The sequence below is a fragment of the Haliotis asinina genome, chromosome 1 (assembly GCF_037392515.1).
Source record: "Haliotis asinina isolate JCU_RB_2024 chromosome 1, JCU_Hal_asi_v2, whole genome shotgun sequence".
Lineage (NCBI taxonomy): Eukaryota > Metazoa > Mollusca > Gastropoda > Lepetellida > Haliotidae > Haliotis > Haliotis asinina.
The window spans coordinates 62,231,221-62,257,423 of NC_090280.1; the positions used below are offsets into that span (position 1 = coordinate 62,231,221).

General features: G+C 38.3%; 2 protein-coding genes across 2 annotated transcripts; one reads left to right on the plus strand and one right to left on the minus strand.

The window, feature by feature from the left end:
- Positions 1–167: 167 nt before the first annotated feature.
- On the plus strand, positions 168–16,400 carry LOC137295762 (Golgi SNAP receptor complex member 1-like). The gene is made up of 8 exons (XM_067827302.1): positions 168–213; positions 7,299–7,401; positions 9,422–9,506; positions 10,086–10,285; positions 11,401–11,472; positions 11,878–11,907; positions 12,546–12,628; positions 13,484–16,400. The coding sequence occupies exons 1-8, from the start codon at positions 168–170 to the stop codon at positions 13,606–13,608; spliced, it is 744 nt and encodes a 247-aa protein (XP_067683403.1). The 3' UTR covers positions 13,609–16,400.
- A 6,487-nt stretch (positions 16,401–22,887) lies between these two features.
- LOC137274278 (orexin receptor type 2-like) lies at positions 22,888–24,161 on the minus strand. Its single transcript, XM_067807402.1, has one exon. It carries the CDS (start codon positions 24,121–24,123, stop codon positions 22,888–22,890), a length of 1,236 nt encoding a protein of 411 aa, XP_067663503.1. The 5' UTR covers positions 24,124–24,161.
- Positions 24,162–26,203: the final 2,042 nt, after the last annotated feature.

Sequence of the window (26,203 nt, forward strand, 5' to 3'; positions counted from 1 at the left end):
TAGGAAATTTAAATATGTAACGTTTAGTGGCCCATCTATGCTAGAATGTTTTCACGATTATTAACCCTGGATGTTAATATTGATTCAAATAGAATTATTTATTACCCATTTTAGAAGAAAATATATTGTTTGGAAAAATATTCTCGATCTCGCGAGAACTTGCCAACATGACTCTTATGAGTAACATGGCCGACATGGGGAACTTGTGGGAAGGTAAACACAGACACGAACTTGACAAAATGACATACTTACAGGTTTCACACTAATCGGCGATGTTGCAGATTGATGTGATTGAAATGTTTTAAACAGAGAAACGAATGCCATATGTAACACTCCTACGCTGATTGATATAAGTCGAAAATACTTATCTTGCTCAGATGTCAAATCCGATCGATTTTGACAAGATTTCGGTTGCTTTGGTATCAGTGAGGGTTTCGGCCAACAATACGTCATATAGCATCGAACCTGATGTTTTTTTCCATAGACGTGTGCTAGAATAAAGGGGCAGATAGACTTTTTACTCTGTTGAATAAAGAAACAAGGGGGTTCTCACTCACTTCGAAGATGTAGATGTGTACATATTTTATTTGAGGACCTTAGTCGGTAAGAGTTCCTCCCCTTCCCCCATCACAAATAATATTTGTACATTGATATATATTAGAATTATTAACAAGACCTAACACAACAATTAGTGTCGGCTCTGTTAATCTGCGGAAGAAAGAATATGGGGGAATGAAAGGACCTCTTTCCCTGCAGTCAAAAGTACTTGCATGTCGGGGAAACCTACCGATTGGCCCATAGACCAAACAGGATATAATAGACTATATGTTGCTATGGGCCGATCAGCCTATAATTATGATATTTATAATTATGATATTTATCAAATACAAATAAGTGGAGATCTGAAAATTGTCCATATAAATGTTTGTAGTCTAAGAGAAAAACTTGACTTAATTGAAAGTGAATTAAACGATTATGACGCTATTTGTATTTCAGAAAGTTTGTTAAATGATTCAACAAAAAGTTCTGATTTGGAAATTCCAGGATTTCAGTTACCTTTCAGAAAAGATAGGGCAACAAGGGGTGGTGGAGTGGCAGTCTATATAAAGAAACAGCTATATGCAACATGTTTAGACTATCTAAGTCCACCCAGTCTTGAGGCGATATGGATTCAGATTAAACTAAAAAAGAAAAATTTTCTGTTGGTGACTTTTTATAGATCAGACAAAAGTGAGGAATACTGGAATCTAGTTTGTCAGTCAATTGGAAACGCTATTGACATGAATATGGATAGCATTGTTGTTGTTGATTTCAATAACGATACATTGAACAAAGTTAGTGAGAAAGTAAGTGATATCGAACAAATGTATGGTATGAAACAGCTTATTACAGAACCTGCTAGGATTACTCAAACATCTCATAGACACTGATTGATTTAATCTTTGTTACAAATTCTGATTCTGTTTTGAACTTGGGTGTACTTGATCCTGTTTGCAGTGACCATTGTCCAGTTTTCGTTACTATCCATGATGCAATGCTGAGTCAGTGATGTTTTGAAAGAAAAATATACTGTTACGACTTAGCGGACATTGATGGTTTGAATATAAGTTTTCAAAATACAGACTGTTTAAACCTCCTTTCAAATGAAATCAACATTGCAACTGAATTAGTAATGGAAAATATTGTTCATCTTTGTGACACCTTTATTCCAAATAAGGTTGTAACTATAAGATCGCGCGACTCACCATGGATGAATAATTCGACTCGCAGACTAATAAGGCAAAGAAATTACCAACACAAAATGGCCAAATGTAGAAATAAAGATAATGATTGGGCAAAATTTAGGAAACTTAGACATAAGGTGACATCAGCAGTAAGGAAAGCTAAATGAGATTATTTTTCTAAACTTGATGGCAAATTAAATAGCAATAATAATTTAAAACTATGGTGGAAATTAGTTAACAATTACCTGAAAAAGAGAAGTAATAACAATAGAGACAATTTACCCCTCTGCATCACAATGGTATCATTTATGAAGATGCAAATGAGATAGCAAACATATTTAATGATTTTTTTATTGATCAAGCCAAAATTGACTTCCCAGACAAACAACTACCAGATATAAAATATAGAAATGAAAATTCATTGAGTGAAATTGATTTGAATCAAAATGAAGTTAAAGATATTCTTTTATCAGTTGACATAAACAAGGCAAGTGGCCCTAACAAAATAAGTAATAAGTTTATTAAGTTGACTGCAGAATCACTTTCTTTACCCCTCACCTATATATTTAATAAGTCATTGCATGAATGTATTTTTCCTACTATATGGAAAGAAGCGTCAGTATTTCCGTTGCATAAGAAGGGTAGTGTAAATGAATGTCAAAATTACAGGCCCGTTGCACTTACTAGCTGTATTGGGAAGGTATTTGAAAAATGCGTATTCAAATATGTTTTCAATTTTCTTCGGGACAATAATGTCTTAACAAATTTGCAGTCCGGATTTATAGCGGGAGATTGCAATGCTTATCAACTTACATATCTATATGACTTTATAGCAAATGCTTTAGATCATGGAAAAGAAGTAGTCGCCGTTTTCTGTGACATTAGTAAAGCTTTTGACAAAGTATGGCACAAGGGTATACTGTTTAAATTAGGGGCCTATGGAATACGTGGCAGTTTAAATGAATGGTATCACAGTTATCTTTGTGATAGAGTACAAAGAGTAGTCATAGATGGCCGATCATTGGACTTAAAACAAATATCGGCAGGGGTCCCCCAGGGATCAGTCTTAGGGCCGTTACTGTTCTTAGTGTTTATAAATGATATTGTAGATGGCATCAATAGCAACATTCGACTCTTTGCTGATGACACTTCAGTATATGTAATTGTAGAAGATCCAGACAAAGGAACAAGGATTTTTAATAATAACTTAAACCGATATGTGGCAAGTGAATTTTAATCCAACAAAAACTGAAACGATTTTATTCTCTCGCAAAGTAAATCCCTCTGTATGTTCACCCATCGAAATGAAAGGAACTCAAGTAAATGAAGTATATTTCCATAAACATTTAGGTATTTATCTTCAAAAAGATTGTTATTGGAAAAAACAAATTGAAGAGATAGTAAAAGTTGTAAGTCCTATGGTAAACTGTTTAAGAAGCTTTAAATATAGATTAATTAGGCATACATTAGAATGTATGTATACTTATTATATACTTTCACATTTCGATTATTGTTGCCACAAATGGGACAACTGTATGACAGAACAATCTATTATGTTAGAAAATTTACAAATAGATGCTCTAAGAACGATTTGTGGAGCCATGAGAGGAACCAGTCATGAAAAAATCTACGAGACAAACTTCGTACCATTAGTTAAACGTAGAGAAATCAAGAAACTTACTTTATTCTACAAAATGAATAATAATCTTACTCCAGCCTACTTATCAGATTTAATTCCAGAACATGTATCAGTCTTAAGTTCCTACAATCTGAGAAATACTGATAGTTTTCGCACAATTCGTTGCCACACAGAGTTGTATGCTCGGTCCTTTTTACCAAACACCATACTCTTATGGAACAATTTACCACTTGATATAATTAATCACAATCAGTAAATTCATTCAATAAACGATAGACCAAAGAAAGACATGTTCTCTTTGACCAAAACTTTGGATCTAGATTTTTTGTCAAATAATTCATTCTCGTCTCGGATTGGGGTGTAGTGACTTTAACGCTCATCGCTTTGATAGACATATTTCAGATAATCCAAATTCTGCATGTGGGTATCCATGGGAAGACTTTCTCCACTACTTCTTTTCCTGCCCTTATTACGACTCAATAAGATCAGATCAATTTTTCTACACTAATGGCTTTGACTTAAATTCAGTTCTTCAAGGTAATCAAACTTCAAGCAACAGAATTAATCAACTTATTCTTGACTCTGTTCATAAATACATACTGCTTTCAAATAGATTCAAATTCTTCTAGACTACAACTACTATGAACCCTTTTAATGCAACTTGTGTAGACGTATTTCCCGAATGTTAATGATCTAATGCCTTTGTGGATATAACTGTTTCTTTTGCTTTTTATTTTCTGAAATAATTCATTGCCTCTGTACTGTGTAAATTTTTGATTGCATTATATTATAGTTAATGGAGAGGCACTTACATAAGCCTTTGGCTTGTTGTGCCAATCCATATTCATGTTATTTATGTTCATTAATAACAATATGTTTACAAAAAAAAAATACATCTGAAGTGGTGCATTTCTGCATGAGGATATTAATGTCATTCAAGTTTTAATGTCCGAAGTTTTTCATTCAAACCCTTTTTGACAATTTTCATCACATAATAAAGGAGTTTTGAAATCCCTGATAAAATATGTGTTTGATATTTTTGACAATTTTCACTGAAAATCAATGACATAGATATTCAGTTTTTGTTGTCAGAAGGGACATCTATGGAAAATTGTGCTCTTAATGACACATCTGTTCCTGAACATTATATACGTTTCAGTTTTGTCCAAAAACATTTTTCTTTGAAGCTGAGGAGGTCCATTGTCTTTTCATGTCTTTGATCAAATAAAACCAATTTGACGGTTTGTGAAATAATTAGTAATAAGTCTGACTACAGTCCGATTGGCCTATAGCAAAAAAGGCAGATGAGCCTATAATATCCCTTTCGGCCTGTTATAGGCAGATCAGTAGGCTTCCCCAACCTGACTGATGTTATGGCCAGATTGTACTCTTTCACAACCTTAGAACAGTTGGGTAAGTGGAGGTACTTCACTTCATTAGTCATCAGCTCTTGTAGTCAGATCTTATTGTATATATTTCAGGGGAAATCAGTATTTTTAAGAATCTTTGGAAGTTTTGTATTCCTGTCACACTGATTAGTGCACAGTATGTTTGTCAGATTTTATGTTTTCAGAAGTTGTAATTATTCTCGATATAACAAGGCAAGGCATTGTAAATATATTGTGGTTTATATATGGTTTAGATATGGTTGTCTTCTGATATGTTTTCCAGTTGTTTATACAATGATTGAGCAGGCATTTTCTTAAGCATCTGAAAACCCGTAACATGAGGATGTATAAATAGCTAAATATTCCTCATTATACCTGGTCAGTACATGTTTATTCCTGATTGAATCTGGCAATTTGTCACTGTGTAAAGGTGATGGACATGCAATATAATCTGGAAGTATCAAAGATGGTTTAGGTGTCCAAGTCTGAGTGACTGAGTTTAGTTTTATGCCACCTTTAGCAATATTTTTCTCATCCTGGATGTCTAAAGGTTGGCCACTCTGACATATAAACTCATCTGCAAAGTATCACCATCAGTTTGTCAGTGTCAAGTTCATAGATTATTCGTCCAGCGATGATTTTGAATATGCATCAGCAAACAGTATCTGTTTTCAAAAACAAAGTTTGATATCAACATAAGGTTTATTCTCTACACAAGTTGACATGAGGTCAGAGCCCTGGGGGTCGAAGGAGTAATGTAGTGGTTTCATACTGAAGACCGAGGTTCAATTCCCCACATGGTTACTATGTGTGAAACACATTACGATTTTGTTATTGCTGGTATAATATGGCATAAAACTGAAATCACTCACCTAAAACATTGAATGGTATTGTGTTGAATGATTTGGACCAGTAGTATACATTTTGACACTCTTAAGTTGACAGCTTTGTTTTGCAGACAAGTTGATGTGTACCTTTTCATGGACACATTGCCTTTGAAGATCTGGGTTAGAAATTGAAACCAGCATATGCTTGTTGAGGAGGGGTAGCAGGATTAAGTTGACAGGTTTGATGACTTGTGAACGCATGTCATTGTATAGTTGAATGTTCATGACATCAATCACTGGCTTCTCTGGCTTGGACTCCTACCATAATGCTGGAATGTTGCTAGTCCTGCATTAGTTCAACAGACATTGTTGTATTGTTAACATGATTCATTAATTCTAGGCTTGTCTGACCTTTTTGAAGTTTACAAGCAGAGATAGACTGCAATATATCTTTTGAAACAAAATGCACACATTTGTTATTGCACAGATCAACAAATCAAATATTTATTCTGTGACAACATTTATGAGTGTGTATGTATTCATTATGACATATTTCTGTATATATGTTGGAAACCAAATACCTTTGATGTTCATGTGTATTACATATTCATGCTGATGTATGGAAAGATATTAATTTTTTTTATGAATACATGATCAGCTTCTGATAGCCCTTCAGTAAAGATGACACTTGTCTGAGGCAAATACCAGCTGATTCACTAAAGCTTGATTAATGAGAGTATACAGCCAATAGTCGTCCCCAAAAGTACAGACCTTAGAAGATCTGGGTTAGAATTGATCTTCAGTAATTCATGCTTGTCGCAACAGGTTATTAATAGGATCTGGTAGTCAGACTCACTGACTTGGTTGACTCGTGTCATGATATCTGAGTTTGCCCAGATTGATGCTCATGATGTTGATCACTGTAATGTTCGGGCCAGGCTCAGCTATTTAAATACCTCTACCATACAGCTGGAATATTGCTGAGTGTGGTGTTAAACAAACAACCAACTAATAGGGCTGCAATGATTCCCCCAGACCTCAAGTGTATTTGATTTATCATTTTGTATTCGATTCTTCATACAAGTGAAAACACCAAGTTAATTTAGCTCTCGGAGGTCAAGCGAGTCAGCTTTTTAGCATGAAATCCTTTGTCAACTTGGCAATGTCTACCAACAACAATTCTCATTTGATAATTAGCCTGATGTCAAACCAGTCATGTTCAGCCTTATGTCAGCCTTGAAACTGCTTGAGTTGGAGTCAGAATTATGTTCTCGCTGTCTGGAAATAATTTAGATAGATATACAAAATTGAATTATCGAAAATCAAAACTGAGGTGTCAGATTTGATCATTGTGGTCCTATCAATTAACCAATACCAAATTACATTGCACTCTTCTGTAGATGATGCATTGAATCAACTTCAGGCAGGGAGTCTTGGGGAATTCTGGATCTGATTGTGTGATAATGACACTTTTACATATAAGTGATCACTACACCAATGATATTATGAAATGGTGTATTAATAATGGTAAACTTCATTTGCATGGAGACCCGTTAAGATCGGGGTAGAATAGGTCTTCAGCAACACCTGTTTGCCACAAAAGGTGACTGTGCTTGTCGTATGAGGCGACTAAAGGGATCGGGTACTCAGACTCTCTGACTTGGTTGACATTGCTTCCCATTTGTGCAGACAGATGCTCATACTGTACTTGGTTTTTCAGATTTACGAAAACAGGCCCGACAACTTGAAAATGAAATTGACCTTAAGCTGGTGTCTTTCAGCAAACTTGGCACCAGTTATTCCTCTCAGAGAGACTATGAAAGGTAACCTATTTTGAAGTTTCATATTATCATAATTCATTTTAGTGACATTTAAGTCTGTTCACTTCATGATTTGTTTGATAAAAGTGGGTGGGCTTTCATGAAACGTAAAATCTGAAACTGAAAAGTGAAAGTATTTTTTGCCCTGGTACTTATATTTTAATCTTGATGATGTGACATTTTAATGTAACATTTGCCTCAAGGTCTGTTAATATATTGATGATTTGTTTAACCAGCCCACCAGCAAGTGATGAAAAGAGGTAATGTTGTTAAGTTCTATCAGGGGGAATGGATCTGGATATTTCTCTGTTGTTAGTAATATCACTGTGACATGTTTCATTGCATTGTCCTGGAGGAAGGGAGTTTACTATATATAACAGTCCAGTTTCAATCCTCTGCTAACAAGCCTAGAGTGTATGGTCCGACCACAGTGCCATAAGTGGATATTATGATTTGTGTCCATACTGCTGTCTGATCAGATTCTATCTCTAAAATCACTTGAAAATAGCTGTTGACACCAATTTGATGGTACACTTACTTGTGAATGCTGTTCATCAACACTGATACATCGATACATAGAAATAAAGAAGTTGTGTATCCATAGAACTTTCTCTGCTTTTCAAGTGCCATGTTGTTTTGCAAACCAGCTGTAGATATTGTAACATGATTTTATCAATTCTCACGGTAGGTTTTGTACAAGTGCGTGCAGAAATAAAATGATAAATATGTAGTCCAAATCTTTTGCGTGTGAAATTTTCAGCACAATCCTAAATCATGTTAAAATTTTTTGTGTGTCTGTATGTTGTGGTTTTAAGGTACTTTTTAAAATCATGCAGATCAGAATCTATGCATCCAAAATGCATGCACAATATTTTTTTCGTGGTTTTATTATTTTTTGCGTGAAGAACGCATGTACGTCTGCGTAAAGCATAATTCCAGCCAGGTCAGCAAGAGCTGAAATTGGACTTAAGTAAAGAGTTACCTCCCTTGCCTCAGGAGGATGTTTCATGTGTCAGGATGAATCATGCTTTGCTTCATGGTGTGGGGGTTTCCATATTTTCATCTTTGGTACATTAAATGTTTCCATGGTTATTACTTCAAGGGCTCACCTGTGACTATACACAACTACTATGTGGTCGAACATCTGGGTTAGGATCACTCTTTTGCTTCTTGTTGGAGGCGACTAATGGGATCGGGTGGTCGGACTCTCTTGCCTATTTGGTTAACACATTTGTATCCCAGATGTGTAGTTCAGTGCTCGTGCTGTTGATCACTGGATTGTCTTGTCCAGACATGATTATTTACAGACTGCTGTCATATAGTTGGAATATAGCTGAATTCTGTGTGAAACAACAGACAGACAGTTTGGATAATTTGAAATGTTTGTTATTGTTAACATTCTCTTCACCATATGTGTTGGAAAATACAAACTAGTTACCAGCTCTGTTGAAGTTCTCAGTAGAAACCTGTCATGAATATGATAAATGACCTGTGCAGTCCATTACCTGTTTGTTGTTTGTATGTGTGCATGTTGCCATGAATATATGTTGCCATCAGTATGCAAGCATGCATGCATTTTTTTATTAATGATATCTCTGTCAGTTGCTATGGTACCTGGATACCTACAGGTCAGCTTGGTAGCTAAGATGTGATGTCCATCGATCGGTTGCAATGATATACTTGACAGCCGAAAGTTTGTTGCCCTGCTGTATGTCTGATATCAGTCAGTCAGTTGCTATGATACATGTGAGTCTTTGTGACACCTGCATATTTGTCTGAAATCAGTCCACCAGTTGCTATTGTACATGTGACACCTGATTGTTTGTTTGATATCAGTCCATCATTTGCTGCAGAACATGCGACACCTGCATGTGTGTCTGATATCAGTCAGGTGCTTTGAGACATGTGACACCTGCATGTTTGTCTGATATCAGTCCACCAGTTGCCATGGTACATGTGACACCTGCATGCTAGCTTCTATGTGATGTGTGTGATATCCATGTGTCAGTTGCTATGGTTTCAGTGACACAGCGCCCCTTTTAAACAAGACGAGCAGTGAGCACATGTTTGACACAATGGCTATGGAGATTAAGCAACTGTTGGCAAAGGTAAGTTATGAACTGGACATGTGTGATTTTAGTCATTGTCCTGAAGCCTAAGTCTACCTAGCAAACTGAAATTACTGTAAACTGTGTTACTTTTTGCAGATACTCTAAACTACCCCATTGTTATAAGCTCTTCCTAAAGACACATGGGGTGGTATAGTAACCAAAACGATAGTGTTCACTTGTCTTGCCCAAAACTGAGTTCGAATCCCTAATCTGCAAAGCTGTTTCTTATCACTGTTGTATTTCTGGAATATTGCTAGGCTTGGCATGGAACCATTCTTACATACTCTGTCCTCAAAAGGACATTATGAAACTTAAAAATCTGTAAAATCTTCTTCTGACAGTAACTATAATGTTGTTAATGGGGTAGTGGGGTCGCCTCTTGGTAAAAGCGTTCACTTGTCTCAGCAAAGACCCAGGTTGATTCCCAAACATGTACAATGTGTGACATCCATTTCTGCAGTCCCCTGCCATGACATTGCTGCAGTATTGCTAAAAGAGGCTTAAAACCATACTCACTGACTCATGTCTTCTCGGTTTCCAACTTCTGATTCTAAGATTGGATATTTCCTGCTGCAGTTATCAGGAGTGAATGAACGGATGGTGGAGTACACACAGAACATCAGCATGAGTTCGCCCAGCGCTGCCCTCCTGCACACGCTGCAGCGACATCGCGACATCCTCCAGGACTACACACACGAGTTCCAGAAGACAGAGGCCAACATCACATCACTGCGTGAGAGGGAGGATCTGTTGGGTTCTGTACACAGAGACATCAAGTGAGGACACACTTTCTGGATGGTGTGGGGTGTCTGTAGTGGGATGTTGGTTGAGGGGAGGTGATGGTTGTGCCTGTGAGGAGGTGGTCCGTGATGAGAATGAGGTTGGGTTGGTGTTGTGTGGTCATGATGGTGGGTGGGTACTGGAAGTGAGGGTGGGACTGGATTTACTGGGATTACGGGATTGATGTAACGTTTCCAGTGGTGGTGTATTGACTGAATGAAGGTGAAGGCCATGTGTAAGTGATCAGTCAGAACGAGAATGGGTGTTGTTGGTCATGGAGGTATGTGGGCAGGTGCTGAAAGTGAGGTTAGGACTGTGGGTGTATTGAGATTATGGGATTGATGTAACGTTTCCAGTGGTGGTGTATTGACTGAATGAAGGTGAAGGCCATGTGTAAGTGATCAGTCAGAACGAGAATGGGTGTTGTTGGTCATGGAGGTATGTGGGCAGGTGCTGAAAGTGAGGGTGGGACTGGGTTTACTGGGATTATGGCATTTATGTAGGTGAAGGAAGGTGAAGGTTAGGAGTATAGGGGATAAGTATTTATTGAGTTGGTCTAGTGGGTCTACAGAGATTATGGGGGTTAGTTGTTTCTGACAAGCCTGTGGGTTAATGTTTTCAGTCAATGTGATGGACTTTAGGTTATTCACCAGTGAGAAAGGTGGAGGGTTGGTTGCATCAGTCCAGGTCAAAATATAGTGGGATGAGAGTTTGTACTGTCAGTGAAAATGGTTGATGCCTAAGTAAAACTGATAAACTGTAGACTGTTGGTATCTGTATGTTAAGATGAAGAGCTGTGGAAGTTGCTTCAGACCTTGATAGTGGATCAGATATACTTATAGAGTGGTTTTTATGTACACTGTGACAGCCCGCCTAAATAGGAGGTTTAGCCTTTATGTTAAATGACTGTGAAAGTGGCTTGTCTAAGGAACTGTAGGTTCTTTGGAAGGGTATTTTGTAAGACCTGCTATGAAAAAAGTAGGTCAAGAAATGTGAATATTTGAGTATTGTGGAAAGAATTTCACCTCATGTCTAGATATATGTTGCCAAATCAGCGATTTGAGTCTACTTGCAGTTCCACTGCACTCATATTTTTTTCTTCCTTTTTCAGTGCATATAAAAATTCCTCTGGTTTAAACAGAAGAACAGATCTATATTTAAAGGAAAACGACCACATAAGAAAGTAAGTGCCAATAATTGTACAACAGTTGGGCTGAAATGTGTACTTGCTCTCAGTATGTTATGATCATAGGGCCATTTGCACAAAGCGATTTTAGCAATATGATGACCATTAGTCGCATAAACTCACGATAATCTTAGCACTAAGATCGCCATGTTCAAGCCGCTTCTGATTTGGAAGGATAAACGATGACTTTTTCCAGCCATTTACTGTTGTACAGCTCGAGTAGCTGATTGTAAAGTTCAGCTAACTAGCTATACTGTCCTTACTTGATGGCTAAAGGTTGCATCATGTCATTTTTCATCTCCTTTTGATGAAAAACCTGATAAGCAAAAGTCTTTTGAAGCTAGTATTGATGCTGTTAGCAACTGCTTGCATAAGTAATGATTGTTTTCTTCATTTTCTCAGCTCAGAGAGATTAGTAGATGACCAGATTAGGTGAGTATTACTGCATTTCCATCCTTTATGTGTGAGTTTGTTTTTTAATTTTTGGCTTCAGACAATCAACATTGTATGTATTTTAGATGTGAATAGGGCCCTCACATCCAATGCTAGTAGTAGTAATCAATATTGTAGATACTCTGGTTTTGAACACATCCCAAGCAACTTAGGCTAATTGCAATAGATGAAGGTGTGGGCAAGAGGAAGAGGTGTTTTCGGCTTAGGGGAGATAACTGCTGTATATCCATTCATGACAGACCGATCGATGCTCAGTTTTTTTTTCTGTAAAATAAATAGCTAAAACAAAAACAGCAATACAGTGTATAAGTAGTTTGGTGATATTAAGTACCATTGGAATCAAACAGTAATAGAGTTATCGTTCCTGTTTTGAAGTACTAGTAGTTCCTATGTTCCTATGTCAATATGAAATCCTTCGAGAGGGAAACTAGTTGCTATTCAGCTTGTCCTAGAATACCACACGTTGGTCACGAATGCTGTTGATCCAGGGGAGGTAATTGTTGATTGATCTTTTGACAGTGTTAAGTTACTGTATTGCACAGCAAGGAACCATTTTAACACAGACGTAGAATTGAGTTCCAATTGATTATCATTCTATCATATTTTCCTCATTACAGCATTGCTATTGCAACAAAGGAAAATCTTTCATCACAGAAGAAGATGTTGGGCACAATTACACAGAAAATGAACTCATTAGCGAGTATCCTTTTCAACCATTGTGTCATGTAGTATCATGTTTTATGCAACACATATATAGTATAAAACAGTCCTTACCAGCAGCGTGGATCAGCTGTCAGTGAGACAAGCAGATAAGTTTATTCAGTAGAAGGCCACAGGCCCATCATACAGTCATGAATATGATGCCGAAAAATACTAACATCGTTTATGATACAGTCATTATTTGTTTTAATTATGTTAATAAAATTGGCATTTGGATCAAAATAGTTAATTATTTCTGAATTTATCTTAACCCTGAATCAGAAAAAATGTTCACAATTAAGGAGGGAGGTATTGAAATTCATCTTCAGTAACATTTTTGTCTTTCAATTTACGAACTAAGCATAATTTGCTGTTGTACTTAACTTTATTGTATCTTCATGTTTTAACTGCTAACTTAAAATTTCCCATCTAAATTTTGACAGTGCATTTTTAGAAAGTTTTGTTACTTGCCATACAGAGTTTCATCCCTCCTGTGTTTAGGATCTGCTAAACATGGGTTCAAGTCAACTGAAGCATGGTCCTTCTCGTGCATACCTGTACTCAGGGAGCTCATGAAATGATAAATGCCTTTGATAACGACTCAACGCACTTGATTACTGATAAGTTGTACTCAATTTATTGCAACAGTCTTTTTGAAATAACTGTTTCAAATGATATCTGAAGAATATATATAAAGGTCGTGAGATGTTTGCCATTAACATAGTGTTGAAAGTTTTAGATGGCTTTAAATACTATCAGACAAACCTCCTGGATTCCAAGTCTCCTTAATTCTGTATACATTTTAATGACATAGAGTGTGAACAATTTCTCTTTGTTTGGCCTTAACCTTTACCAGATCGCTTCCCATTGCTCAACAGCCTTATGCAGCGGATTAATCTGCGGAAACGACGAGATTCCATCATCCTTGGTGGTGTCATTGCTGTCTGCATCTTTCTGCTACTACTCTACGCCTTCCATTAGCGTCCTGCTCACATCACAGCACACGCAGATACTGTTCGACTCGTGACAAGGTTGCAGGAACAATGGCTGACACACATGATGGATATCAATATGTCTTCGACTCATCGTCCCTGACTGAGGACAACAGTTGTCAGTCAGTGTTGTTCCGGTCAGTCGGTCAGTGTTGTGTCAGCCAGTCTGCATCACTGAGTGGTCTAACCATCGTTCACAACTGGAGAAAATGTGTGTCGCATCTGATTTTGTTTAGTCCAGTTCATCACCCATGATCAAGTACAGTGTATGATGTAATGCTGGACACATGTAGCTTTTTGTGACTTGTTGCTGGATTCCGGAAGCTGCATATAGTGAATTGTTCAGCTTGTATTTGTACCTGTTGATCTGATTTCAAGATAATGGCTGTCACATCCAATTATGAAATACAGCTACGAAGCTGCAGCATTTTTAGATCCGAGTGATTTAAAACAGCATTGAAAATGTTTTTTTTAAATAGATGGGAATGTATTGAAAAGATAGTAAGTATAATGTGAAATCCTTGTACATCATACCTCATCTCTGAAAGAGGTAACAAGGTTAAACTGGGTTTATGCCAAGGGTATTGCTCTTGTATATTCTTTCAATCATTAGGTTACATACTGTGGAACGTACTGGTGGTCACTTTGGTTCATGTTTCAGAGAGTCAGACTACATCATTTCTTCTTCTGAGAATCGTTATCTGGTATTTACAACAAAAATGGTAAATAATCCACTGAAATTTGGAAAAAGGCGTCTTCTTTGTTTTACTGACCAGCAGTTAAGAAACTCACGGTCAGTAAAAAGGGGGCCTTTTCATCTAGGGCTCTGCAAATCACAGCAGAGTTGCATCCATTGTTGTGCATGATCCTCGGCTTTCAAAGTATTCATAAATCCCATGACAATATTGTGGACAATATGGATGGTTGAATACATGTACCTGAGGAAACAGAATTTCAAGGATTGAGATAGTTATATGTGATAAGGAATTTTTCTTTTTCTGCCTGATTCACAATTAAGGTATTTTCTGATTCTAAAGGGGCAGTGGGACAGCCAAGGGGTTAAAGCCTTTACTCATCATGCCAAAGAACCGCGTTCAATTTCCCACATGGATCAAATATGTGAAGCCCATTTCTGTAATGATATTGCTGGAATATTGCTAAAAGCAGCTTAAAACCATACTCTCTCACTCCCACTGATTTGGAGTCCATTGTGTTGCAAATTGTGATTTATTTCAAGCCAAATGTATGCACTATTCACATGAAATAAGAGGATATATAACTTTCATAAGACAAGGATATTATTAATGAATTAGATATTATTATGGGAATGTGAAAAAAGAACATTTTGGCTGAGGAAAAACAAGGGAGATAACTTATGTGTGCAAAAAGGAAGATGACTGATGCGTACATCAAGGGACTTCAGTGATGGGAAACATAAGGGAGGTAACTGATGTCAGGTATCTGAGCTATGTTGTGACTGTGACTGTTAATGAGGCTGGTGACTGTTTGACTATGTGATATTTGGTGGTATATCCACCATGGTGAACTGTCCGATGTCTCCCAACCCTGTGTGTATAGGCTATACTGTGTGATACTAGGGATGACTGAAGACATTCTTCCACGGGAGCAGACCAGGACAGTTTCCTGATGATTGGAATCACAGACATTTGCTGTGTATATTGTGGAGGAGCTATGATAACTGAATCTCTGTCCTGCTCACTGATCATGATTCTGAGTTGTCACCACACACAGCTGTGGACTGTCCCATTGCATCCTGACGCAAACCAGTGACGTGTTGTATATAAATTGTCTGTCGTGATCTAATGACTAATGCAACACTATTCACTTCTTGTGGGGTTTGTCATGAGTACTTATGAATCATGGAACAACATATTTATAGCAAACATTGGTTATGAGGTAATGACTTTCTTATCTGTTAATGAAGATACTGTCCATGGCCAAATATTGTTCCCTTTTCGATGTTTCCAACCCAAAGTACAAAATTTCATGATCAAAAGTTTCATGTATTTGAAGGCAAACATTTTTATGATGGAAAGAGTGTTGCAATGTTTATGGGATCATGATTAATATTTTTATGGCAGGATTGTGAGTTCATTATGTTCCTAATTATGGACAGCCCCAAGCTATGAGTAACAATGAGTAGCATCCATGAAGATGCAGGTTAGAATCAATCGTCAGTAATCTATGCTTGTCGTAAGAGGCGACTAACGCTATCAAGTGGTCTGACTCACTCACATGGTCGACACAAGTCATCGTATCCCAGTTGTGTAGATTGATGCTGATGCAGTTGATCACTGGATTGTCTGGTCCAGACTCAATTGTTTACAGACTCATTGCCATATTGCTGAGTGTGGCATATGTTTTAATTCACTCACTGACTCAATAAGTCAATTTGGAAGTAGTTTATAGGGGAGCAGCACAGAGATACAGTTACTGCAGGTGCTTGTTAAGTAAAGTATGAGGAGCTGTTACAACAGCTGAAGTATCCATGCTTGGATCTTAGCATTGGATCTTATCATTAGATCTTAGCATTGGAAGCATGTATTTACTTGGAGTAATTTGTGATTGTTTAACTATTGTGACTGTTAATGACTTGATGCCAGCATTTTTATTGTATTTATTCATGAATATAGTTTGTAATTTTGACATTACTTAATTTTGCATAATTTTGCTTCTTCCAATTGTCAGATCATTTGTCATTCTTCTTCGGTTCCAGGGAAGGGATCTAGGTTTAATATGAAGATAAGTTTCAGAAAGAAATGGGAAAAATAATTTTGTGTTAGAATTTGAAAATATAGCAAACATATAGTAAACAGAAGTAGAATTGTATTTTTGAGGTTTGGCACCCCTGTCACTTAACCAAGCTATCAACATCACAACAACTGTCTGTCTGAATCTATGTAAAACTTTTCACTTAGATAATTAGACTGGTTTGATTTAACAAGTTGTCTAATGGACCAAAACATGGAGATATTAAATTTATTGGTGCAGTCCAGAAGTGAATAATTTATGTAATTATAATGAACCCGGTCAATATCACAGTTCAGTCTTTATGGTTAGAGTTAACTCCCTAGTGCAGTAAAATAAGTCTTCATAAAAAAAATAAATGTTTCTCGGGCACATTTTTTTTCCAAAAGTGACGAGGGCGGTACACACATTAAACTTGTGACAGAAAAAGAGTTATGTGTGAGGAACACATTTCTATTTTTTTCTCTGAGAAATACAGCTTAGGAAGTTTAGCATGTGTTATGAGTTATAGATTCAGTCACACTCGTTCTTACAGACACTCATTCTTGTAGTGGACAAATTAGATGATCAGGATGCGGCCAAGTCAAATTTATTTTTTTCAAATAGCAATAAAAAATTATCAGGCGCACAAATAAATGTGACGCGTCGATGCCCGAGAAACATTTCACTTTTTTGTTTAGCCTAATGAGTTCACTATACAGAGCTGATACTTTTGCATTAACCACTTTGTTGTGATGGTGACAAAGGATAAACAGTAATCTTGTAACTGGAGATTTCCCCTATGGGGACATGCCCCATTATGATATGTTATTGCCCTGGTGGGATGAAATTCCTTGTATCTGCTCTGTGGGAAATGCTACAATTGCTTCCATAATTGGTTCTTGTTGTAATTACATGGAGCTCTTAGGCAAGTACTGACCTAGGCAAGTACTGACCTTCAGCCATTTAATGTCAAGTTCCACAAAATGGTCGTAGCACAACATTTTAAGTCAGCAGCAGTCGTATCTCTTTGTTAAAGTATGTGATGTACAACCACCTTGGCGCTGCAACAAATTTATGGAACTGGATCAAAGAAGGGTTTTGTCCGTCAGTGTAAAGGACAATGATTTGCTCTATGATTATTAACCTGGGCCCCTTGCCTCAAGATGAACATGGCACTACGACAGTCATAAGTCTGTGTTAAAATATGGGAGTTACGACTGTTGTAGCACTACAATTGCTTTGAGGAACCGGGCCCTGGTTGGTTGTTTCACTTGATTATTGTCATTATATGTACGATGTTAGATCATCCTTGAGGAATAATCTCTGATTCCTTGTAGCTCCTATGTTATTGTCTGATCGGTTTCCATGAATCTTGCCAAGTTATCATACCATTTTATCATGTCTCTTTCTAAATACCTGCTTGATTCATGGAGACATTAAGCAAGATGTAGACAGACTGTTGCCTCATTGAAATTTTCAGGCATGGTCTGAACATTACAGTTCACTCTACAGGGTTGCTTCCTTTAGTCAGGGCAGGATACATCGATCATGATGCTTGGTTTGTTGGCACTCTAATCCTGCTGATGATTTTCAACAAATATGTAAACATATGAGACCTGCCACTTTGGTGTAGGTCAGCCACATTAGTTTGACATACAGAACAGAAATATTGTTAACATGGTGTTATTTCACAAACACAATTTTGGGAGGGAGTGGGTCTCTTGGACATGTAGGAAGCCTATGATTATGTTTTGGTTTGTGAGCAACATATTTCTTCCAATACATTACCCAAAATAGTAAATGCCCATGACCTGCAATATTTTATTGTTTCCTCTTGCATCCAAGTGACACCCAGTTATGTAACCTGAATACTCTCCAAACTTGAGGCAGGTGTAACCCACATACAAAAGTGGCCAATCGTCGGAACCATATTTATGTCAGTATGTCTTCAAACTTGACTTACTTTGACTTATGCTTTTTCGCTCAAGGTAGAGCAGAGGCCACAGACTATCGACTGCCATCTGACTTGGTTATCATGTCTTCGAAAGCTCAGGTAAAGCCTTTGATCATTGGTTTTGTTACAAGTGGGAGCATGAATTTAAGTACTGGTAACTTGGTGAAAACTCTAGTCCCTGTACCACCAGGTGAGTTTTGTGCTACAACTGTGATGTAAGTTTTGTTTTTCACAGTGGATGTTTCAGTCTGATCAGTGTAGGAAATGAATGACAGCTTGTAAACCCGAGGCAGGTGGATTTTGTATGGGCCCTCAGTTCCAACGTTGTATGGTCTTTTCTGGCTGCTGTAAATATGCTGCAGTGATGCCCTGAAGATTTTATCAAGGGCCTGCATTGTCTGAAGTCTGAATTACCTGATGGCAGCTTGGCAATTCTTTTTATGATTTCATTTTTAGTTTGTTGACATCTTACCTCTACTAATGGGTTTCTCCAAAGATGAGTGATTTCTTTAGTATTCTAAATTATCAGAGTGGCTTCACAGGGCAATCTGGCAAAAAGATGCTATCTTTTCCAAACTTTTCAGATCCATTTTCAACTCCAGTATTGCATTACATACAATCCAGTGCAAGTTGTATTGATTTAAGAATGTGAAGAACAACACACTCTAGTTTCTAGTTTCATTTTATGCGGGTTCTCAGGTATTTCCTGTTTGGTTACAAATAACAAAATGCTCAGTGTCACAAGACTTATGCTACTATAAATGAGTCGAGGTCCTGACTTGACCCTTAACATCAGTATGGAAAAGGTATGTTCTCTAGATAAGCTGACCCTTCAACCTTCGCTTATGTTTTCCTTATGATCAGTGACTGGAAGTAGTGTCAACAACTCCATATTGAGTTACAAAAGTTTATCCTCCAATGTTTGTAACTTAGGTCAAAATTAATTGTAGTTGACAGAAATTGAATACATGTTCATATTTTGTTGCTATGTGTCCTGTCTGAAATTTGGAGACAAATTATTCAAGGTTACTATTCACTTGCAAAAAGGGAGAGAATATGAACTTTGGAGTTCAAAATATTGTATAGGGTTATGAATCATATTGTGTGCTTATTATCGGGCTGTGTATCATATTGCGGTCTAACCACATCATTACGCCTCTAGTCAACATGGACACTTCAGCAGTCAGAGTAGAGGGACGGTCAGGTGGAGGAATCTCTCAGGCTACTACTGATGGTGAGGTCTTCACTCTGCTTCATTTCACATCTTGGAGGTGTAGTAGATGATATACCCTCCACACATATAATAACGCAGCCAGTTAGAGTTGTTGTTGAAAGGGAGTATGAATATGGAGAAATAGACATATTTTGATGTATGCTTTATTCTTGAATCAGTCACTGATTGACATCTTAGAGGTGTATTGGAAGATGTAACCTCTTCACATGAATAAACAAAGGACAGACAGAATTACCATTAATTTGAAAGGGAGTATAAATATTGAGAAAGAGGCTAAAATATTTTGACATGTGTTATGTATTAGAATCAATTTTTGATACGAAAGAAGGAAAGTTACTCAACTCTGATTGTGGCAAACATATTTTCAGTGGGCAAGATAGTGTTTAGATTTCATGGTTAACAATACTGTTATGTAATATGTCAGAATATTTCAACCCCTTATCATACATATTTCCCAATCTGATTAAAATGTAACAAGATGTGAGACTTGATTTCAATGAGATTTAGATACTCCCATTTTAATGAGCAGGACAGTGTTGTGACAAAATCAGTCAGTTTGTCGAAAAATTTTCATTGACATATATAATGGTTTGTAATGAAGGGACACCAAGGAGCAAGGTACTAAATTAATCAGCATCTGGTGATATCTTCAGAATGGTTCCAGCATGACAGATGCAGCTTGCTTGTAATCCAAGTGGCTGTCATCTTGGATCAGGCCAAGGGAAACAACTCTTGACTGTTAATGGTTAAATACTTTCAAGCTTAACTGTAATTATTGGGTTTTATTTATGAACATTGTGTGGTTGAATCTGTGGGTTGTACAAATGTAAATGTTTGTGAATACAAGATGTACATATGAAGAAATGGAAATAAACTGTTATATCACAAAACGCCTGGTTTCATGTGAATCTTACACCATTGTATATTGGTACCAAATAAGTGACCACAAGAAAGCCTGAGAAGTTCTCATCCTTTTTGAACAATTATTGATGTGTTAGACAGTTGACATTTGCATCACATTTGGCTTTCTTTTTACAGAAAGCTAATGCAGAAATAATTTGAGCAGCACTAAAGTAAACTTTCTTTTCTTACAAACACTATGCACCAAACTAACGCTTTTTCTCGGAACATATTGTAACAGAAACAAATACTCTTAAATTTAAAAAATAGCCAGTGATGAAGTAGATTCAGAACCTGGGGAAATCTTGACTTGCTTCATGTAGGCCTCAGATTTTCAGAATGGACTTGACAGGGGAAACTAAAGTTGTTCATGGACTATGGGCAAAATTACAATGTGAGTAAGGACTTATCTGTTATGGACAATTGTGGTTACTATGGCGCTTTATTATTACTTTAGGGGCGGTGGGGTAGCCTAGTGGTAGAAGCCTTGGCTGTCACGCTCAAGGACAGGGTTCCATTCCCCAGGAACCCGTGAAGGTCCCGGGGTAGAATAGGCCTTCAGCAACCCATGCTTGCCATAAAAGGCGACTCAGCTTGTCGTAAGAGGCGACTAACGGGATCGGGTGGTCAGGCTCGCTGACTTGGTTGACGCATGTCATCGGTTCCCAATTGCGCAGATCGATGCTCATGTTGTTGATCACTGGATTGTCTGGTCCAGACTCGATTGTTTACAGACCGCCGCCATATAGCTGTAATATTGCTGAGTGCGGCGTAAAACTCAACTCACTCACTCACTCCATTCCCCAGGTGGGTACGATGTGCTAAGTCCATTTTCTGGTGTTCCCTGCCCTGATATTGCTGGAACATTGCTAAAAGCTAAAATCCAACTCGTGCTCTCACTGGTCTGGGCAATGGTGGTTACTAGGGCGCTTTAATTATGACTCATATGCCCTATACAACTAGGTCATCGTGACCCAACCATGTTATCTAATTTGAGAAGAATATAAGCTGAAAATATTGTTTAACCCGTTTAATCATCAGAAGCGGCTCAATGTACTGAACGAATTTTCCAGATTATAAACGGTTGATGCGTCCTGTTCCATCATTGTGTATACTACTCGCGTTGGTACGGGTTGTCCAATATTTGGGAACGAGCACGCCAAAGCAGTCTGGCTACAAATTTCCGGCTGTCTGGATTGTCCAGAAAATATCAGCAATTTCATACTGAAATCCAGACCCACCACCCACCCCGATGAAATTGACCGTAAACAAAACACATACTAAATAGGTTACAAGTTATGGAAGAGGGACGAGGAGGGTGATGACGACCATGAAGATATTTACACAAAACGTGTACAGTGGGTTAGGAATTATGAAAAACATAATGATAATAATGACAACTATATTTTCCAAAGCGAAATGCACATTAGATATAGGTGGATCCAGTGTGCATGTGCGCGCGCTCGTGCGTGCGTGCAAGATTGCGCACCCACCTTTAGTCCTGAAATTGTCGCGGAAACATGAAAATGAACTGAGCACACCCTTTCCTCAAAATATATCCGCCCCTAGCTAGGGTACGATTTTCAAAGAATAAGTGATGCTGCTGCTGCTGCTGCTGCTGCTGCTGCTTGCTGATCTGACACATTCCAAGTCTTGTTCGAGCCTCCTGTCTGATAACAACGGCCATCTATCGGGGCACTGTAGAGTTATTCCAGAGGATTGCCTGAAGGAAGAACATATCATCTGTTAGGACCCTCTGGTGAGTGTCATGTCCACGCTCAGATACCATGAAGCGACGTTGACTAAATGCTATACTCACGAGCAAAAGAAACTAAACATCTTGATTTTATCTTGTTTTAGATTTTCAGCTGATAATATCAAACGTTAGTGATGTTGTACAAAACGTGCTGTAGTATCACTTTGCCAGTAATCAAAGAATGATTTCGCATTTGTCTTAAGAAAAGATAATTGATATGAATATTAAATAAATGATGTGTTTTGTAGACAGATCTTGGCAAATCAGGAAATTTCTTTCTTCGGATCAATATTTCAGACATGGCAAGGGCCATGGGATGCCAAATTCTGCTTTCATCCTAGCATCAACTGAAACAGTAGAATTTTTTTTTTATCAAAAGTATCACTCAAAGATACACATTAGCCAGTCAAGCTTTCGCGAGACCGGTTTTGAAAGCATGACACGATCATGGTAATTTCCGTTAATACAAGTTTATTAAGGTAAGAAAACAAAATCAGACACAAATACGAGAATACAATATCTGGACTCATATTTTTCCCCTACTACAATTATTTTGATTCCTAAAGACTTCTATTGCAGTAAACAGAAATAATAGTACCTAAATATTGCGTTACATAAGTTAATTTTATCACGAGTGTGTTTAGGCCAACGTGCTATAAGTTTCTGAGTCTGTTCATCTCTTCCTTACTATCATATCCCTGGCAGCTCGACGGAAGTTGACGCTGCAGAAGCTGTAGATAATAGGGTTGGAGGCGCTGTTGATAAAGTAGGATCTCTGGCAGATGTTGTATGCGGCGATCTGGGCTCCGTGGAGATTATCGTACAGGTGCTTATTGATAACGGTGGCCGTCATGATGCCTAGATGAGGCAGGAAGCTGAGGATGAAAACGAGGCTGATGAGGAACAGCATTAATGTAGTCTTCCGTACCTGTATTTCACGTTGTGACCTTGACGTGTCTTTCATCTTCATTGTGCCTGTTTCGTCAGACTGAGATTGCTGCCGTGCGTTTTCAAGGTTTGTGTGTCGTTGTAAAGCTGTAACCTGGTCCTTCCCAGAAAAGGTCGAGTCATCTGACTTGCTGATTATTGAGATACCTTTACCCTGTTCGCTGTCATTTGAGGACGAAATATACAGATGTCCCGTTGACATTGACGTGTCCTCGTCCTCGCTGCTGCGGGCAACGTGAACCCCAGTGGCTCGTCCAGGATTTGTGCTCGTGGTTACCGTGCTGACGTATTTTTGCTGTCTTGTTATCCGACACCATATTAATACATACAGCACGACGATAGTCACTGTAGCAACGACAAACTCGAGAAACTGAACTCCGTTGTAAACAACAGGGAACACACCCCCTTCAAAGGATTCCGATACGCCGCATTCGGATCCGTTAACGTCTCCCCCAAGTACGACCGTCCTTGGCCCGAATAGAAACACACTCGGTGCGGACATACAGGCAGCCAATAAACAACAAACCAGAATAGCTAACTTTGCTGTCGAATTCGTCAACTGTTTGCTAAACGCATGACACACCTTCCGGTACCTGTCCACTGCAACGGCTATCAAAACAATTCCTGACGCAAGAGATACAAAGGTCACGGTCACCGGCATAATCCTGCAGACGACTGACGTTCCGAGCGTGAAATTGTGTCTGAGGTCGACGATTTCAAAGGGGATGTTTGTGATGCAGTTCAAGAGATCTAGCACTGCCAGTGCCACTACGAAATATGATGTGGTTGTGACACTTTGAAACTTGAAAAGATAGATATAGCAGACAATCGAGTTGCCGACAAAGCCAAGAATCATCAGTATGGCGAGGTACAAGATGGCGGGTAAAGTTTGTATGGCGTAGGCGTTGTCGTGACGCCGTAGGACATCCGAAATGTCGTTTTCCGTTAAGTTGAGGGGCATTGTTCAAGGCGTCTGGAACAAGAATCATTGTTTGTTTACTTTACAGTTTATTGACAAGAAATAGAATTGGACAAACACTGCTGGGACTTACTCGATGCTATCCTTTGAAAAGAACGAGCAGACTAATTAGGAGTTAAATATCGGGTCGCCTTCAGTAGTTTCATTACTCTCTAAAGAATCTGACTGGTGTGCAATCGCCCTTTGAAAGCATACAGGTCGGGTGGCAAGTCTGTACACAGTTGACCGTCTCCGTGGTGTACTGGTTAGAACATCCACGGGAGTGCGGAAGGTTGCAGGTTCGGTCCTCGGGCGCGTCACATCGAAAGACGTGAAAATATGGTACTTGTTGATCCCTGTTGTTCCCTGCCTGGCGCTCGGCATTAGTGGGTACAAGGACTGGTCGACTCGGAGTCAGTATAATGTTTGACTGGGGCAATCATGCTTAACTGCGGCATGGTATCTCGGTGTACTAGCACTATAAAACCAGCTAAAGTCTGATTTACATTACGCTGAAAATGATCGGATATTTGCAGTTATGGAAAGTGACGATGTCGGTCGAATGTTACCATAATGAATGTCTTGCGGCAAATACTAAATCTAACTGCCGACGTATTGCTTTCAATTCCAAACGATAAAACTGATTGGCGTCACAGTTTGATACACTGTCCATAAGACTGGAATATGAAGAAAGTCTAATCATAATTATTATATGATCTGATCCGAGTTCACATCTATAGGATCCTGACATCCACAAGGGAGGAAAATCTCAAAAGTAAGTAGAGGTAATTTTGTATTTAGCAGCGACCACCTTCCAACGCACATTGAGGCTGCATAACTATTTTCTCAAGCACATTTTAGTTATGCTTGTGAAGAGGCGACTAACAGAATCGAGTGGTTTGGCTCGCTGACTTGGGTGACACATGCCATCTTATCCCAGTTGTACAGGTCGATGCTCATGTTATTGATCACTGTATGGTTTATTTACAGGCCACTGCCGTGTGTGGGCCCGTTGTCTAAAACTGTAGAGGTCGAGTGTGGGTGTTATTTCTGAAAAGCTTCTATTTGGCAATAAGATTGGTCTGTAAGTCAATTGCATTATGTTTAACGTTTCGTTGAAGATTTGTTTCTGTGTTTTTTACCCGAAACTTTCCACAAACAGTATATCCAATTTTTCAACAACGGTCTAAAGCGTAGAGATCAGTTGCACCCCTTGAGCATTCAAAGATCTAAATCTGTATTCACCCGCCACTACCATGCCCACGATGTCGGCATCTATTGGGCCAGTGGGTTAGCCTAGCGGTAAAGCGTTGGCGCGTCACGTGTTCGATTCTCCACATGGGCACAAAGTGTGAAGCCCATATCTAGTGTTCAACACCGAGATAGTACAGGGATATTGCTGACAGTAGCGTAGAACTAAGCTCATTCACTATCATCCGTATCACTTGGGGCGTCTCCATATAAAATGATTTACAGGCACAATCAGCAAATTTAATTCCCGTCCCTCATTTTGACTCATTTTTTGTGCGTCAGACTAAAAAACTATCCCCCCACCCAAACAAAGCAAACAAAACAACCCCCACAAAAAAAACAAAACAAAAAACCCAACAAAAACAAACAAACAAACAACCCCAAAAACAAACAAACAAACAAACAAAAACAAAAACAAACAACAACAACAAAAACAAAAAAACAAAAACAAAACAAAAACAAACTAAACTCGGGAATGAACAAATTTACAAAAAGACAGACAGAAATGTATTTCAGGTAGGGAAACATGATAACAGGAAAATGTATTAGACTCACTCGTGATAGTTGCTCTGTCGCTAATGTGTGGTCTCCGGGCCACTGCAGAGATGTAAGCGTCTGCCGCAGGATGGCTATTATCATAGTAACCAGGATATGGATTGTCAGTGTCACAACCTTGGGTGTTTTGGGGGAATCTAGTCTATAACAATGAATGAAACACGGACGGAACTGACTCCTTGCAGAAGAACTAATTGTCATTTAACGATGTATTCCGTTTTGATTTATGGAGAAATTGTATGTACGTATGTACGTTTTACTGGTAACATCTGTGTTG